The sequence below is a fragment of the Ischnura elegans genome, chromosome 11, assembly GCF_921293095.1.
Source record: "Ischnura elegans chromosome 11, ioIscEleg1.1, whole genome shotgun sequence".
In the NCBI taxonomy this organism is placed as follows: domain Eukaryota; kingdom Metazoa; phylum Arthropoda; class Insecta; order Odonata; family Coenagrionidae; genus Ischnura; species Ischnura elegans.
Window position 1 is genome coordinate 91,043,131 of NC_060256.1, and position 18,769 is coordinate 91,061,899.

The following is an 18,769-nucleotide window of genomic DNA, read 5'->3' on the forward strand; positions in this document are numbered from 1 at the left end:
TTGTTAGCGCATTTGCTTTCTTCTGTTAATGGCTGGAGTCATAACATCCCCCGCCACACGCCTATTAAGGCGGCTTGCCGGGCAGGATGTAGATCAATTAGGAAAAAATTAGGGATGGTCGGATCGGATACCTCGGATCCAAATATCCGCGGATATTGCCCTTCATCGGATACATCGGATCAAAAGTCACGGAAGATATCGGATCTGGATCCGAAGTTGCGTAGCAGAATTTAAGCCGTGGAAAATAATAAAGGCAAAATACGACTGGCACATAGTGTGACTCTTCCCAAGAGATTGAACAATCATCGGGGGAATCTCAGCGTCGTAGGATAATAACTACGTCAAAAGTAACTACGTCGAAGATTTCAGAAAACCACCCTCGGCCGTCCATCAGCCCGTGCCTCTGTTGTTTTTTTTTCAAAATCACACGGACCATAAATCATTGTCTTCGTTAGGGGGATACAAAACCAGGGGGGGAATTTTTGAACAACAGGGTACAAAGTAGAGGGTTTCAAACTAATTTTAATACCCTTCATAATCGAAAAAAACTTCATTTTTCAAATAAATCTATTGTAAATTCATGATTTTTCAATATTTTGTTTCCTTTTATGAAGAAAAGTACTTGAATAATTACTTCGTTTAATAGCATAAATATGAAAATGCATTCGGATCCGAAAATATTCGATCCGAAAGATCCGGCTCCGAAAATCGAGGATCCGATCCGAATCCGGATCCGAAAAAAATCCTGGATCCGTCCATCCCTAGAAAAAATCCGTTCCTTATTTCGTTATGCACGTTTTTCTTGATCAAGGCTGCAACAACAAATAAAATCTAGGCGGGACTCATTGCGTTCATTTCCTTTTCACTTTTCTTCTCTTTTTTATGTTGACGACTTGTGTCCTAACACCCCCCGCCACTCACCTATTTAGGCAGCTTGAGGGGTAGTATTTAGATATAGACCCCCTCGCGATGAGCACGTTCCCTATCCTGTTCCACTCGTATTTTGTACTAGCCCTGCGTAGTTTTGCTTTCGGGGATCATCAGTCATCCGGAATCTCTTGCATCGTAACACGAAAAACAAGAGACAATGGAGGAGCGTGTCTTGAATTAGAGATGATTGCTTTCTCCATCGATCTGACCCCAATCCTTCAACTCTTCTTCCCACACAACCTGCTTCACCCTCGGGCCCAACCCCCCCCCCCCCCTAAACCCCTCCTATTATTTTTATTTATTCCGCGTATCCCCAGCCCGCCCCGTATTCCCGATGGGGACAGCGTCAACTTCCAACTTCGCAGCCGCGCGCTACCAACTTCTTTCGTTCGCCGCTGGGGGTGCCCTCCCGGGTAATTCCTTTATAGTAATACACTCTTACGTACTATTTCCCCAGCGGCTGAAAGTGGAACTAAAGCGTCAACTCCCGAGCTAGCGGACGGGTACGACAGCCGTAGGGTACGCGGGTGGGAGGGGGAAAAAGGTTTTCTAAGAAATAAAGAAAATTCCCCTGTCGTGCATGCCTCCTTGAATTTTTCCTCCTTCCTTCCTGTGACCCGCTTCTAGTGTGCCTCTCTACATAAAGGGGGCTTGCTTCTTGGGATACACTTGAGGCGCTGCTTACAAGATTTCTGTGTGTGGTCAAAAGTCTGCCATCCTAAATTTCATGCTTTTACGTCTCGGAATAATGCATTCAGGCATGAATACAAGCATGAGGTACCTATTCTACTAAAACTACTGCTCCGTCTCATACCTTAGAGTTATCAAAATAAAAACACTTGGCTAAACAATTCTGTTGATTTCCGAGTGTTCAAAAGTCTGCCATGTAAAATTTTATGCTTAAACATCGCGTAATAATGTACTCAGGCGTGGCCCAAAACCGCATAAAAAAGGCGTTAAATATTAGAGTCTCCAAAATTAAAATAATTTACTTACCAATCATCGTAACTAATGTATGGAGTATCATGATCACTTAAATTTCAAATTTTTTTCAGATATTAGTTACATATTTGATGACAAATGATTTCTCGATCATACGTATTTGAAATGCCTACTCTATGCCGAACAAAATATTGCGAATTTCCGGTGAAAACTGAATTTTATGGTGATACTCAAAGGTGCGTAGCAGAGGGGATAGATTTGAGGTTATCAGCTCCCCCCACTCTTCAAATATTTTCCCTTGTAGCAACTACCAGCGATACATCAGCCGAGGAGGCCTCTAGCCCAGATAAGCAACCATCCCCTGACCTTTCATTTCTCGATGTACTTACATTTCATATTGCCTGCCAATAACCAACGGTGAAATTAACTTTCATCACTTTATGAAAGATATATATTCTGGCTGCTTCAATCAAATGAAATCTTTTCCGATGCGTTCTAAATTTGGAATTAACAACAAAATATCAGTGTTCGCAATCTGTGCAACGTGCGTTCTGCATTAAATTCGTTCGTTACCCTCCAAGTGACAATAACATCCGTAGATGGCATCATCAGTTTGAAGATACAGGCTGCCTCAGTAAACGGAAGGGCACGGGACGACCAAGAGTTAGCGAAGAGACTGTTGAGCGAGTGAGAGAGTCGTTCCCTCGTAGCCCAAAGAAATCAGTCCGAAAGGCAGGTCGTGAATTAGAAATTCCTGTGTCGACTGCTTGGAAAGTTTTAAGGAAACGCTTACCACTACGCCCTTACTGTTTACAGTTATTACAGGCTCTAAAGCCTACAGACCACGGATTACCTGCCAACTTCACAATGGAAATGCTGTTTCATGACGATGATGATTTTCTGGATCATGTTGTCTTCAGTGATGAAATGACCTTTCACCTCAGTACACATGTAAACACTCATAAAGTGCGGATCTGGGGTTACAGTGCAACACATATTGCACAATAACTACAGATTCTGTCTTTGTAAACTGTAGAATACAAAACGCTTTCTGTTCACTAGTCGCCTTCTTTGCTACCACCGCTTTCTAGCGGATCGCGGCGGAAATATTTCACGCACATACGCATTGTTGATATAAAACAAAAATGTTTGAGTTGCTCTTTCATTTGACATATAATTTATAGCTATAATTATAATGTAATAAATATTATAAAGCGTTACAACCCCGATATTCATTTATAAGCACCCTGTATCAGTGTTCGCAAAACTCAAAGTTCCTGAAGAAAATTTCTGGCTCGTCGCCTTTCTGTCAATGAAATATTTTAGAATAGCATTTAGTATTTTCTTGAAAATGACAAAATCGTCCTTTCCTGAGCCGGCCAATCTTGGATTTCTGACGACGGTTTGAGGACTACGTCTTGCGCGTTGCGCCGCTTTGTGGGTGTAGTAAGAAGACTGCACACTTGACTGAGGTTTCTCGGGAAACCTCATGAGCCTTCATTTTGAAATTCCTCCCCACCCCAGCCACGATTCTCGGAAATGTAGTTCATTACGCAAGTTATTAATGTACCGCACTGAACTCCTGTTGTTTGCTCTTCAACCTCTGTCCAGCTCTTAATGAGCTTAATGATATGAGGCATAAGGTCCTTAAGTTCTTTTTTTTACAAATTTAGTTGAAAATTATTGCCTCTCCCATCTTAAATTAGTACGAAAAATAAGCTTATATCGCAAATGTGGTTTGAGGTTGTGGTTGCCAGGGATGTGGTTGGTCCCTCTCACAGTAACTTCACCAAATCGTTAAATAAGAACCCCGCTCTCAACTGTAATGTCTTGGAAATAGAAACTAGTCTAATTAATATTACAAAACTTAAGAGGCTTTAGTTTAAAGCTTTCGAGAAACCGCTGAAATGTTTCAAATTAGAATTATGCATGCAACTAATTGAGTAGGCGTGCTCAATTCAGGAGAATTTCATTGTTTTGAGTTAAAAATGTTAATTTTCAATATTCCTATATGAGAAAGTGCATTTTGTCATAAAACTATCGGCTGATTTCATTCTTTGCGTAAAAAATATTTATTCCAAACTCCACCTAACACAGTTATATATTATTAATTTCTATTTTGAATTGATGAGATTTTTAGTTTCACACCTATGCATTGCTAAGGCGTGTGCTCTAATACTGAGGATAATTATCGCATTGTAGCGATAGAATTATTTATCATATCACTACTTGCAGTATTATTTACTTCCTTTATCTTCCTCTTTATCTTTTTAAGTACAAAAAATATATAAACTTGCGTGTTCTCCCTCTTTTCGTTCCCAAAATAAACAACAATCCATTATTGGTTTTCTCCATGACAAATTTATAAGTGGAGTTATTGAGGATTTTCTATTACATTTATAACATACACGTCAATCATCTCCCCACTGTAAGTAGTGATAAGATAATTAATTCTATCGCTACATAATCTTGTTGTCAATTGCGAACTTGCCTTACTCTGACACATGAACATTTGATTCTTTACTCCATACTCTAATACCGTTTCTTCATTTTGCCGCTCACCTTTGTTTCACGTTACACGTGAGGAAACTTACGCCACACCAGACACTTCGCCATTAAAACGTATCCTAAATCAGATCCAAGAATTTGTATAACATGCATTGCGTTCATTAACGTATTGGAGTAATGTCTGTAAGAATTCAAAACAAATTTTTTTTTACCTTCATCAGGGATTTTTTGCAATTAACACGATTTGTTGGTCATGGAAAAATCATATTCATTGCAAAAAAAAACTGATGACGCATAAAAATTTACCGTGACGTTAGAAAAAATTTGCACTTCATTCTTAAATACCTACATTCCAACATACTGATCAAATGAAGTTGATGGTAGATGCATTAACGTTGTGGAAGTTATACATGATAAAATAAAATCTCTCTGTACTTTCCACACAATTTTAATATTTAGCGATCGGTTTCGAGCTTGAAAATGACGTAGAAATCGTCTAAAGCGGTCGCTAAATATTAAAATTGTGAAAAAAAGTAAAAAGTGATTTTATTTTATTGTTACACTAATCAAAGTTGAAAATTGAGGTAAAGAGAAATAAAAAACTCAATTTAACATACGTTTACTTAATGATTTAATCGTTGCTGACTCAAATCCTTGGAATTACGTCGTGTGTCAATGTGAGTAATGACGAATTCCTTATTTTCCGCACAACGCTGTGTGGAATAAGTCGCTTTTTCTCCCATCAACATGCAGGGGCGCAGCCAGGAATTAAGGCTGGGGGAGGTATGGGTGCAACTAATACCGGGGTGTGTGGGGGTATGGAATACCTACCAGGATGAGCGGTAGGTGCGAGATCAGTAAATTGCGGAATCTTCTATATTATTTCTACTGTATAGATACCTTTTTCTCAACTTCTACGCAACCAAACTCTACAAATGAGGTACCAAAATGCAGAGAATTTATCAGAGAACATGCGACGGCATATCTTACTTCCTAAATATTGCTATTGTTTTCTAAAATTGGTTTTTAAATGATTTTAAAAAAAAACTAAAAAAATCAAAAACCAGTAAATATTCCTGGCGTTAACGGCGCACAAACTGATAAATTTGTTCATTTGCAACAATATCTCGCATTCTTTAAATAACTTTTATCAAAATGCGGCTGATACCACATTCAAGTCTCCTGTTGATACGTAAGTATGAGTCATTATGTGCGTTTAACAGAGGATAGTGTAATTACTTCCAATGTTGTGTTTAAAGAGGTCCTCTGCCCTCAATTTGTACATGAACATTCCAATTAAATTTGTACATAAGACCCTGCCTTTTTTTCTATATTTTAAAATTAGAAACGGGCCTATCCCTCTGTGGACCTGCATTGAAAAGAGCGGGGGAAGCCCGCTAGGAGCGGGCGCAGCACGCTCGTTATAATATAAAAGATTCAAAGTGGTGAGTTTTAAGGCTTTCTGAGGAATACTTTATTAATCCTTGCGCTATTTTATTAGTAATATCAATCTAATTAAGTAAAATGGATTCAACTTAAAAATTTCTCTAAGCTCTGGGGGGGGGGGGGGGGTTTATCCCCAAACCCCCCCCTCGCTGCGCCACTGTCAACATGAAATAACCCAACCCTGTATAGAATAAGTCGTTATTACTCCCATTAATATGAATTTACTGAGTTATACGTTACGGTTGAGCAGACAGTGAGAATGTCTTCGAAAAATGTTTCTCCTCTCCATTTCTTTCTTTCTCTCTCTCTCTCTCCTGGAGGAATTCCTCCGTTTTCTCATCCCATAACTCTTTCTCCTTTCTCTCCGTGCGTGTCCCTCCCTTGAGCGCGCACCCTCATATTGGCCGAGAAAAAATCGCTCTCGTGCCATCGAGGGACAAGATAAATTTTCAATTTTCGCGTAGAATCGCAAAGCTCTGGGTATACGCGGCGTTGCAGGCATATATAGCGAGTGTGGGTCTGAATAAAGAACAGAAGAGCAGACGAATGCGCACCGCGCTTCCGAAGAGCTATTATTTACTACAAAAGGGTGACTCCGAAAAAAAACTGGGTGTGGGAGTTTCGAAATGTATAGTTTTTTTTCTCGGGGAATGTCGGGGAATATTGGTTATTTAAGGGGGGAGAAAAATGGACTAGATAGGAATGTAGGGAAAATGGATGGAGGGTGTATTGTGAAATATTAATGGAATGTCATTGGCTGTTATAGGGAGGGATGTATTTGGAATAGATGAGAAAAATAGGTATTTGAAGCACCAGAGAGGAGACAGGGGGAGTGTAGGAAGGAAATAACATGCATTGAAAGGCAAGTTTTCATTCGTAGCGGGAGGAAAAAAAAGAGGGTATTATTGTTGCCTACAGTTGGGTGTGCTTTGATTTCGTCTTTTAAGAATTTTAATAAGAATCCTATCTACGATTTTATTACTACTTACTCCTACTGTCTATTTAATCCATTATTTCCTTATTTACCTATTTATCCTATTATGTAATAATCATTCATATTCGTCTCTTATTACGTCAATAATATCTATTTATTCTAAGTGATCTCTTTTAAGAAAACTTAAGTAGCTCACATACAATGCTATTTTTTTACTTTCATTTTACAAATTTAAATGTTATACAATTTTGTACTATGAACAATGGAATGAAAATCAAAAAAATTCATTTGATATGAACCTCGAAAGCATGTCAAAATGAAAATTTTTTGAAGGAAAGTGAATAATTTCCAGAATGCAATGAATTTTTTTGCTGACAACTTAACTTGTAGGGTTAGGTAAGTAAATAGGAGAAGTAAACCGCATAAAATAGGCAAAATATTTACATTAGTTTTTTACGCCATTTTACTATGCCCCGATACTGCTATTAGTCATTTCCATTCCAAAAATTACATTTTAATTTCAAAACAGCTGGCGTTGCCATATCGAATTTCTAAATCACCTTAATTATGTTCATGTGAAAACCCTTCTATTTAATATTCATTGTGCTAGTTCGGATATTAATTCTGTTTCTTTAATTTTCCTGTTTGTTTAAGCACTTTGAACTCCGAAATTAATGATTTAGTTTTATAGATTGATAACAAAATGTGTTTCATTTTGTAGAGGTTACACCAACCTTTCTAATGATGCAGTTGAATCTAATTTTTAATTAACTATGTTCAATTTTTCTCGTGAATAATCCAAGGCGGAAATCTTCTGTGCATGCGAATTGACAACTGTAGTAGACGCATCACATATTCCAAGTAAGCTATTTTCAGGAGAATTATCGGGTGAAAACCAATCGACCGTTTTATTTTGATTTGTGGCTCTGGAATAAAAAAATTGGAGGCATGTATTGCTGATGCGGAGCGATATGGTGAGCGCTATTTACGCCTTTGAGCGGAAAACCGATGCATTATGTGAGCTCAGCAAGCGGAATCGCACGTGGAGACGTGAAATCTCACCAATTCAAGTCAGCGATTTTGAATACGGTTGTTATCGCCAGACGGCTTCCATCATGTCCCGGTTAACAGCATTTGGTTCCCCTGCTTCGTGGTTTCTTTCCTTGAGTGAGCATCTTTTGTGCCTAGCGTGTAGATTGACTATGTAGATAGGACATAATAGTACATCGGGGAGGAGTAAAAAATCATTTTTATCATTCGGCATGAAAAGTTTAGCATCTTATTTTCACATGCATGCATGCATAAAAAGTTACGTACGTTAAACCAAAAAATTATATTATGTCACGCAATATGTGTTTATGGTAAAGTTTAAATTGTTCATTTGTATAAAAATATTTTTAATGTCCGATTTATAAAAAAGTACTTATGCAAATTTTTATTGTCTCCAACGTAAATTATATATAATTATGGTTATTTTTGCTGAATTGCGAAGAAGGCAAGTTTTCCCCACGGAGAACTTTATAAATTGAAATACTTACGTAGGTACATTTATTTGAAAATTTTGTGGAAACAGAATGCGCAAATTTTCGTGAAGTTTATTTCAAAAATACTTCCAATGAAATTATTTGTAATTTTTAAATTTTACGTATTTTATCTTGTTTACTTTGTTTCCTCTCCGTAAAAATGTGCATGAACTTTTCCTTTAAATTTTTTGAGGCGGGAATTTGACCGTTGGGGCCCTTTGACCTGGTTGCCACCGGGGCCCTTGGATAACCAGGCCGCCCCTGCTCCCGCTTGAAATAAGTAAAATCTAGCGTCGCAAAGTGTTGATATATAATCATTTCCTATGAATGAGTGGATCACAGAACGTCGGGCCATTTCTCCTCGTCAGGACAAATCTTATTAGTTCCAAGTTATGCCGCGAGATAACTATGAACAAATAAATAATCATTTCCGATTTCTCTTTCTGAAGTCCATTGGACAATTTACAGTAGGGCTATTTTTTACAGATTTAAAAAGGTAGTTCAACCGGTACTCTTATAACGAGTGTGGATTTTAGGGGGTACGCCGTTCCGGCCCAACTACAGCAATGCAGAGAAGACATGAATTGAATTTTGAATTGAATTGAATTTCTTCTTGAATTTTTCTGAAAGGTTTAGTCTATTTTTCAATCTACTAAAAACTTATTGCTACGTGTTTGTGATTTGTCACACCCTGCCAAACACCCTGGAGGTGGCTCGCTGGGTATCATGTTGATGTAGATCTCTTGTGCATCACGCGGCATAAACCCGTCACCATGAGCCGCAAAAGCTAAAATCTAGAAATCCATCAAAATGTGTTTTTCAGTCATGCTCTCTAGTACTTATCTTGGTCAAACGTCTATATCTCCATACTACCCCACAAGCCGCCTGAATGGGCGTGTGGCAAGGGGTGTTAAAACACCAACCGTTTACATGAAAATAATTTGCTCAAAAAATTACGACTAGCATTTATTTAAGTCCCCGTTCCGTCAATCCGTACGGCGAAATATCTCTCTTTATATATAAAAATATCTATCGGACCTGGAAAAAATATCTATCGCTTCTTTTGGACCTGGAAATATAGTGGGGCCTATAGGATCATGTTCTCCGTGTAACTCTTAGGCCCGTATTGTCAGTCGCTCCTTTCCGGTGACCTTCTCCTTCACCTTAACCCTCCTGGTGAGAGAGGTAAAAAAATAATGTTTTTTTGGGACAGCCTACCCGAGCAGTTTTGACGAATCGTGCAGCTTTCCTTTGTATATAATAAGTTCACGGATTAAGGCTTTCTGCGCCGGATCCCATATGCTCGCTGCATGTTCCAGGTGTAGTCGAACGAGTTCGAAAGAGCACCTTTATTTTACTTTTTCATCTGAAAATATTTCCACAATACGGTTGACAAAACGCAACCCAGATATGCACAGAGAAATGAGAATAATGTGAACTTTTTTGTGAGGTTTAAGGAAATGAATTAGCGATTGCATTATGACTTTTTTATTCAATTTTTATTGATTCGTTCCTAAAGCGTTGTTTTATCTTTACGTTCTTTACAGTCGAGGGTAGCCGGGACTTCGACGCCACGCGCTCTTATTTGCTGAGGGAAGGAGCTGGAGCTTCTGGTAGCGTGTGGATTGGACTTCGAAGGGCGAGGCCAGGCGGAGATTTCGTGTGGATGTGAGTGACAATTCCCTTCATCCTCACAAGTTAGAGCTAAGGAGCTACGCAATTCATAATAACAATATTCCCAACCAATTATGGTGAAAATTTTTAATGAGAAAATATTTTAAATTTTAAGATTCGTATCACATTCGATATGATGGAATTTGTAGATATTGTTGACATAAAACATGTAAATATTTTACATATATACGTTTTTACATTTTACGATGTGTTTTGTGGTGTTAAACTTGGTAATTTTAGTTCTATATTTTCATTCATACAATTTCTATACATGTTAGTGAAAAATATTTTAATACTCTACTTTTAAAATTTCACCAGCATATGTTGAAATTTTTAACCGTGAATTGTAGAAATATTTGGAGTATTATTAGCAAAATGGTGCTGACAAGTATATATAAAATTAGTTAGGAATATTTTTAAAATACTTTGCATTACTAGTATACCTATGCTGCACTGAAATAATATAATATATGGTCAACAATTCGCTCAGTTGGATCAATACAGTGCCAACTGCAACCATATTACTTCTTCAAATAATGCGTTTCACCGATCTTACCTGTTTTTCATCACGCAATCAAATATTTACCTTACTTATAAATTAACTTCTTTATTGTCTGTCTTAATGCATGGAATTCTAGTTTTCCATGAATTTTTAACTTCATGTACCACACCTAAATTCATGTTTTTCCAAGTAACAGTTATCTCAATCTCCACACCCAACTCTCGTATCTGCTATTTTATTTTATCCAACAATATTTTCATGTTATCGTGCATCTTCCTTTTTTTCCTTTATAATTTACCCTACCATTAGTAAGATTTGTAATATTAAAGCAGTGTTGTTGTTATTTTTATAATTTTGTCCAAAAACATAGCCAATTCTCATAGTAAATCTCATGGTAAAAGGAAAACCAATGTGAATTCACTGTAAATATACTTTTTAAATCAAATAAGAACTATTTTTTTCCGACGAAATATATTTTTAACTTGGAAATAAAACTTTCTTTCGGTGCGAGCTTCCGAGCATTTTTCTTCTGCATCTCAGAGATGATATAAACAGATTCAGCACAAGGTATAGAGGTTAAAATCGCAAAAACCTATATCGCGTGATGGATCTGATAGGGTGAATACAACGATGTTTGTTTCAGACTGTGGATTGCGATTGAAAATTTTATTTCCATTTAATGTGTTAGTACGCAGGTAGAATAAAGAGTATCAGTATTCTAATTGATTGCATAAGTGCGCACTTATTTTCTTTCTAAAATAAAATACTACCCCTACCAACTTTTTTAGCCCGAGGAGGATTGCATCTGCAGCATGTTTTTAAAAAGAGACGAAAATCGAAGAGGTAGTAGCTACACTGTCTAAAATCGATTTGAAAATTTTAATCTGGTACAAATTTTAATATTTTCTTACAGCATCGTGAGTAATGCATTTATAATCTTGTCAATTCAATAGCTTTGCATGATTTTATATATAACTTATTTCCGGGGATATGTATCAAATGCGAAGACTCTTTATTTAAACGTCAGTTTTACAACATTACAACGTCTTTTAAACCGTTGGATTCGTTACAAATTACTTTAACATTTCTAAAATCACCGAGCCCAATTTGAGTGATCCATTTATAAGTATTAATTTGTTAACTGTTTCCCATTATAATAAGGAAGTTTGAATTCTAGCGTTGCGCCACGTTGGGCTCGGCTTTTGGTTGCTACGCAACCGTCACGCGCGCTCTTGGGCGTAATCCAGTACACGCTCCCAATGCTCCCGAGTGCTCCCGCTTCAGACGCTACAGATTCGTGGTCCACTTTCGCTCCTATCGCTCCCAGTGCTACCCTACTGGATCACGGCTGGAGCGATTGTAGCATTTGTTAGTCGTTTGTTTTACTAGTATCGTCTGCTCGGATATTAGATCGTCTGAATTAGGGATTGTTATAGCCCCTTGTACTTTACTTAGCGTGTTAGAGAGGTCAGTAATATAAATGACAAAAAGAATATGACCATGGGGTACACCACAAGAAACCTATTTAATATTAGATCTTCATTGGATACCATGATCGGGCACCACAGCAGACCGATGCTTGTCCTGAAGATTTTACCCACTGGTTTGCAAATCCTCTAACAACAAGGTGATAAACTTAAACTATAAAGAGCAGATCATATGATACATATAAAAGAAGATAAGACCGATTAAATACCTTATTATAGAAATTTCAATGAAACCAAAAATAAGCCTAATTAACTTAACTCACCTAAAAGCCTGCGTTTAAACGATACACGTACAAGTTAATGCCTGTTTGCGTGAATTATTTTTGTGGACCGAAACGGAACATGTACGAATGTTTGAACCTAGCTAAAATAGGTTAAATTTGCCGATCATGCATTTGCACAAGTTGAGTGGTTACACGTGTAACCACTTAACGTGCAACAACGCAACCGTACGGTACATTTCGTGTTCTTTCTCGCGTTCATACATTTAGACTTGTGCGGATTTATGTAGGTGTAAAAAGGCCTTAAGTGGAGTGTCCTTTATGCGATTTATCAATTGCACTCATGACATTGTATGACAGTCTCAAAAGCAGTCCTACACTTGAACCAATCTCGTCAACAACGAGCCTTAAGCATAAATGCAATGCGTATCAACCTGACCTTAAGAAAATTACATAAGTAAAATACAACCGAACATCAATAATTGATTAAACTTCAGTTGAAGATTAGAGGAAGATATCATCATTTAACAGAGAATACAATCTTCATGGGGAAAGCTTGAAGAAAACCTAGGTTGGCCGCCAAAAAGCAACAAACGGAATGCTTTAACTAGAAGTTCACGTACCCTAACCTAAGAAGTCATATTCTATCTCAATTTCACGCAATATCAAGTTCAAATAACAAATAATTGATCTAAATAACAAATAAATCAATATAACTTACAAAATTAACATAATTCTTATGTAACGGACGGAATGCTTCGACCGGAAAGTTCACTCACTACATGTCTTATTAATTTCGAATAGCCATTTTCTATCTCCCCTTCTCGCTAGCTCAAGCTTAAACCACTAATAATTAAATAATATTATATATAATTAATTATCACAACAAATTTTATAAGATATCTTGGTCTTGCCGCTCAATTTCTTCCCCGATCTGGCCCGTGGCGACTCTGAATTGTGAAACCATTGAGTTACAGCCATTTGCCTCACCGTAATATCCCCCCCAGCAGCAGAAAGGTTGTCTCAACGTTGTAGCAACGTTACAATGAGGAAACATACAAGTTGTCACAACGTTTCTTAAAATTGTCACAACGTTGCACAACGTTGTTTCAACGTTGTCTCAACGTTGAAGTTCCCAGGAAACAACGTTGTGACAACGGTAAGACAATATTGTCAGAACGTTGTGACAACGTTGTGACAACGATAAGACAATATTGTCAGAACGTTGTGACAACGTTGTGACAACGGTAAGACAATATTGTCAGAACGTTGTGACAACGTTGAGACAATGTTGTCACAACGTTGTTTCCTGGGAACTTCAACGTTGAGACAACGTTGAAACAACGTTGTGCAACGTTGTGACAACCCAACTAGCACAGATTTTGCCTTATCCCTAAATACGAGGATATTATACATATATGCCGTGACGAAACCTATCTGAAAGCAGAGATAAAGTATGAATAATCCACGCCGTTTTTTGGGATAAATCGGAGATGCACTTCCGCATTTTTGGAGATATGCCTATCCTTACGCCGTATAATTGCCGCTAGGTGGCAGCTGTTTCGCGTACGATCGCTGCGCTGCCACGCGAGATTCATGAGAACTACGTGAAAATAATGTAATAACCGTAATAACATAAATTGGCTTTCGATGAGGAAAGATTCAATGCATTATTTTTCATCATTGTATTTTATTATATTATGGTATCCCATATAGCATCAAATATGCCAGAGACATCTCACGAGGCATATATGACCATTCTGTCTATGAGGTCTGTATGCCTATGAGATCATATCTCGTGAGATTCCTCTGAGATATTTGATGCTACATGGGATACTGCAATACAATACTGTATAATAACATACACGATGAAATATAATGCACTGAATCATTCACCATCGAAAGCCAATACCGCACTAGTCTCCACAATGAGGTTTTTTTTCACTATGTTACACATTCACGCAAGTTTAGGAACATACAAAAAAATCCGTTAGAAGAAGGTGGAAAATAAACAAAATTATTGCTCTAAAAACGATATATTTAATGAATGATTCATCTTGAAACGATATACAATACACTAGAACACGGAGCAGTCTTTATACCTTCATCGGTAAACCATAAATCTTAAGATTACAGTAATTACTGTTCAATTCCTTACATCACATTATAGAGGAGACTGGTGAATTACCTTACGTATGGTTTCTAAAAGCACAAATTCGAAATCCATTACCGTTATACCCTAGAATTTGGCAATTGCAATCACTAATACCTCGCATTTGTTAACAAATCACAGCACTGTCGATGATTCCTTCATTAATATCCACGACAATCCGGGATGTTTTGATGTGTCGCAACAACTGTACGTACCGGCGTAGCCCACATCGAACTCAGGCACACAAAAACAATGCTTAGGTCGCATTATCACTTTAACTATTATTGTATACACAAAATAATCAACGATTTTTACTCACAAACACCACTATACACAATACCAAAAATGTAAACACGAAGCCACTATAATGGCTTTAACGGTAATGGAGGACTTCAGCGCTACTATGCGGCCAATTTTGGCAATATGGTACCATGACATCCCCTCCCCAAACGCTTGAAATCGTGGAAAAAAGGGATATTACACATGGAGGATAAGCTTATCCCCACAATATCTGATTTCTCCAAGGATAAGTTCAAATCTGTGCTGGCTGGGAATTTTAAGAAACGTTGTGACAACTTGTATGTTTCCTCATTGTAACGTTGCTACAACGTTGAGACAACCTTCTCTGCTGCTGGGGCCCCGAATAGTTCTTTAACCATTTGGTTTTAGCATTTACTATCCAGGCTATCTTAGCGACTTCTTCCATCAACTCCAAATGGTCATATTATTGCCGGCCAGGTCCACAATTGTTATGAACACCATTTTCTTTAGCCTTCCTTCCCGTTCAAATTCGCGCTGAAAACCGGTTCGCTCCAGCCATTTCTTGGGAGCGTTTGTAGCGAGAGAGAAGCGAATATAGTGACGTCATGCGTGACGTACGAGAGCGCCACGGGAGCTTTTGTAGCTTCTACTGGACCACGAAAAGACTCGCTTCCAGTGCTTCGGAGCACTGGGAGCTTGTACTGGACTACGCCCCTTGTTACATATTTTCACTGCGCTCTGTATCATTTCATTTTTCGTATTTCTATTGTTATTTTTCCATTCCTCCTCGTAGCAACTCGCACCCGATGGGAATGGAGGGCGGCTATTGGCTGGAGAGTCCCCCCTCCCACTCTTCGCCGCCGCTGTGCGTGGCTCTCGATCCTTCGGCCGACTTCCGCTGGAGAGCAAAGGGCTGCGGCCCGGAGTCCACCGCCACCTTCCTCTGCCAACTGCCAGGTGGGTATAGTCAATTACTAGACAACCCGAAACACACTGGTGTCGTGGTGAGTGGTCTATAAAACAGGGGAAAACATAGCTCATATCAGTCGGTCCAGAAATGGCGTGCACTCGAGTTGGAGTGTGAATTACGAAATAGCACCAAAGAACGAAGGAAAAATGATCTCACGATTATATTTCAATTATATCTTTTCTCAAGATAAATGGTATTTGATAACCGTATTTTTACATCATTTTATCATGGTAGTAGTATAAAAATAAACCCCAATTTTGAGGGTGTTTCTGCATAGTAACTATGGTATCTCATAGCTTGAAAATATGCCCATTTATTTTCAAAATTTTACATTAAAAAATTTTCTTTCTACATATTTTACTAGTCTCAAGCTTATACCTTGGATGTAAACACTTTTGTCATTTTGTTCATCGTTCATGGCTGCATTGTAAATCGCATGTTCTCTCCATTACAAATGTGTGACTGTCGCTGGACAAGGTCAATTAGTGCATTTATGTTTAGAGAAATTTTTACTGCTCCAGGTAGTTCATAACTTTTGATTACTAGAGGTGTATCATAGCCACATTTCTTGGTAAATAGCTGTCTCACAGATACAACACTTGATGCAAATGGATTTATTGACTATAAAGAAAAGAGTCGCGACAGTTTTTTTTTATTCATCCCAACAAGCCAGTTTTGATCTTCTTAAATTGACCAGTTTAGTTGCCGAGCGACATCATCTGGTACAAACATGGGAAATTTAAGACTATTTATGCAGTCATTGGGGAATTTCCTCCAAACCTTCCTCTTCCCTGAAAACTTTCCCAATGACCCAGTGGATATTTGTCCTAAATTTCCTGTATTTGAAACAGATGATATGGTGCAACCATAAAACTGGTTGGGTTACCTATGATAAATTTACAGTTTTTCATTTTATAATGACTGTTATCTTCTCTTTTGTTTAGTTCCACTCTGGGTTGGGAGAGGGGAAGGTGGTTGTCTTCCATCTTTACCTCCATCCTCAGCACCGCCTATGTCATGGCTCACCATCATGTATCTGCCAGAACAAGGAGCTCTGGACTTGACAGCAGACTGTGGACCCAAGGGACAAAGGCAACTAGCCTGCAAGAAAGGAACCACGGTATGAACTCAGACTCTTACTGTGTTTGATTTCCCCTTAGCAACAGAAGCTAAATCTATCTTCAGTTACTTTATTTTCACTATAGCAGCCAAGCCCATGAGAAGCTTCCATGGTGAACAGTAATGATTAAAGTATAATAATAATAATGTCTGTAATTGTCACAAGTACCCCAATTATGATAATTTTAATATATTTGGACAGCACATTTAAAATCACCCATGCCCAGGTGGGACTCAAATCTGCGACCAACGGTTTGGCAGGCAAGAACTTAACCCCGCCGCCACCAAGGCCAGCAATTATTACATTGTTACATTTCTGTTTATTAATGGTGAGCAAAAGGCTCTTGAAAATGTGTTGAAAAATATAAATTATTTTTCAAACACCTTAATTATAGCAGGCAAATATTATTATCTATTCCTTTTATGCTTGCGGGTGAGCTTTTGTAAGAGCCCGGGCACTCTTGGAAGGTTTTGCTAATGGGGGAGGGGAGGTACCGAGAGAGTGGAGGAGCCAATTAAATGTTGCCAAATCTACATAGCCGCCCTTGTTTGTCAATGAACACGTCAGTGCCGAAACAATACACCAACTCATTTGGAGGGTGTTGACGATAATCCTTTCATAGAAGTCCATGACATTGACAGCTACCATCCTGAAAGAGGCAGGGGCACAGCTAAGAATTAAGGCTAGGGGGGTTTTAAGTGCAACTAATACTTTGGGGTGTGAGGGGTATTGCATACCCGCCAGGGTAAATGGGAGTTGCGGGGGCCCTCCTCCAGAAAATTTTAAGATTAATGTTTCAAAATGACTAGTTTTACCACTTTAGGAGAGGTATTTGATTAATCCTAACACTATTCTGTAAGTAATACTAAATCATTAAGTTAAATGGATTAAACTTAAAATTTTTTGAAAGTATACCGGGACTAGCCACGGTGATAACTTTTTACGGAGTCACCCGCAATGCACAGATATTGCGAAAAATCCACAGAGGAAAAATCATTCGCCTTGACCGGGATTCGAACCCGGATCCCTCGATTTCCGGCCGAGTGCTTTAGCCAGTTAAGCTACCGAGGCGTCATTCTCCCCTGTGGAAATTTGTGGACTATACCGGACAAGGTGGTATGGACTGCTGAGCATATGATGCGACTAGCAGTCCAGGTCGTGCGCATGGCGCCACAGCCGTTACCGTTAAGTTATCACCGTGGCTAGTCCCGGTATACTTTCATAAGTCCAGAGCGAACACCTCTAGTGTTCAAAGTTCGGGCTTTGCTCTCTGGCTGTGGCGCCATGCGCACGACCTGGACTGCTAGTCGCATCATATGCTCAGCAGTCCATACCACCTTGTCCGGTATAGTCCACAAATTTCCACAGGGGAGAATGACGCCTCGGTAGCTTAACTGGCTAAAGCACTCGGCCGGAAATCGAGGGATCCGGGTTTTAATCCCGGTCAAGGCGAATGATTTTTCCTCTGTGGATTTTTCGCATTAAAAATTTTTCTGAGCTCTGGGGGAGGTTTTATCCCCAAAACCCCTCCTCGCTGCGCCACTGGAAAGAGGTACCGTTAGTGAAAGGCATACTTAAAGACATACAAGGGTAACGTGTTACATTTGGCAACACTGCACCATGAGCAGATCCACGACTTTAACTTGACGGAGGTGTGAGAGTAACTGACTGAGGCCACGCCTGCTGTTTGCTGATTGGCCAAGGGAAAGTCATGTGTCGAGAAACTTTCCTGCCCCTCCCCCCACTTGCTTCAGCCACACCAGCTCACCCACAAAGATAAAATGAACAGACTATAGTCCACATTAATTGAAGCATTGACATAGGGAAGGTAGTAAGTCACTAAATGGGAATGTTACAGGAGACGAAAGAAAGAGGTTTCCCAACAGTGTGAAGTATATATTAGTGTACAAATTTCGTCAATTGTAGCGACTGATATATATTGTACCAATTGACTTTCAACCCTGTCAATGCCATTGGCATGTGCATGTACTACCTTCTCTTTAAAATATGAAATTTCGATTTTTTTTGTTGCTGCCTTTCCCATGTGAACGCTTCAATTGTCATAGGAAAAAATTGCCCCAGATCAAGAATCAAACCAT

At 38.7% G+C, this 18,769-nt stretch overlaps 1 protein-coding gene across 1 annotated transcript in view; it reads left to right on the forward strand.

Annotated features, from left to right (window-relative positions):
• LOC124167692 (flocculation protein FLO11) overlaps positions 1 to 18,769 on the forward strand; it is a 738,729-nt gene that overhangs the window by 714,379 nt on the left and 5,581 nt on the right. The window contains exons 3-5 of the mRNA XM_046545680.1: positions 9,831 to 9,951; positions 15,374 to 15,537; positions 16,495 to 16,670. Coding sequence (XP_046401636.1) covers positions 9,831 to 9,951; positions 15,374 to 15,537; positions 16,495 to 16,670 — 461 coding nt within the window. The remainder of the gene's footprint in view (positions 1 to 9,830; positions 9,952 to 15,373; positions 15,538 to 16,494; positions 16,671 to 18,769) is intronic.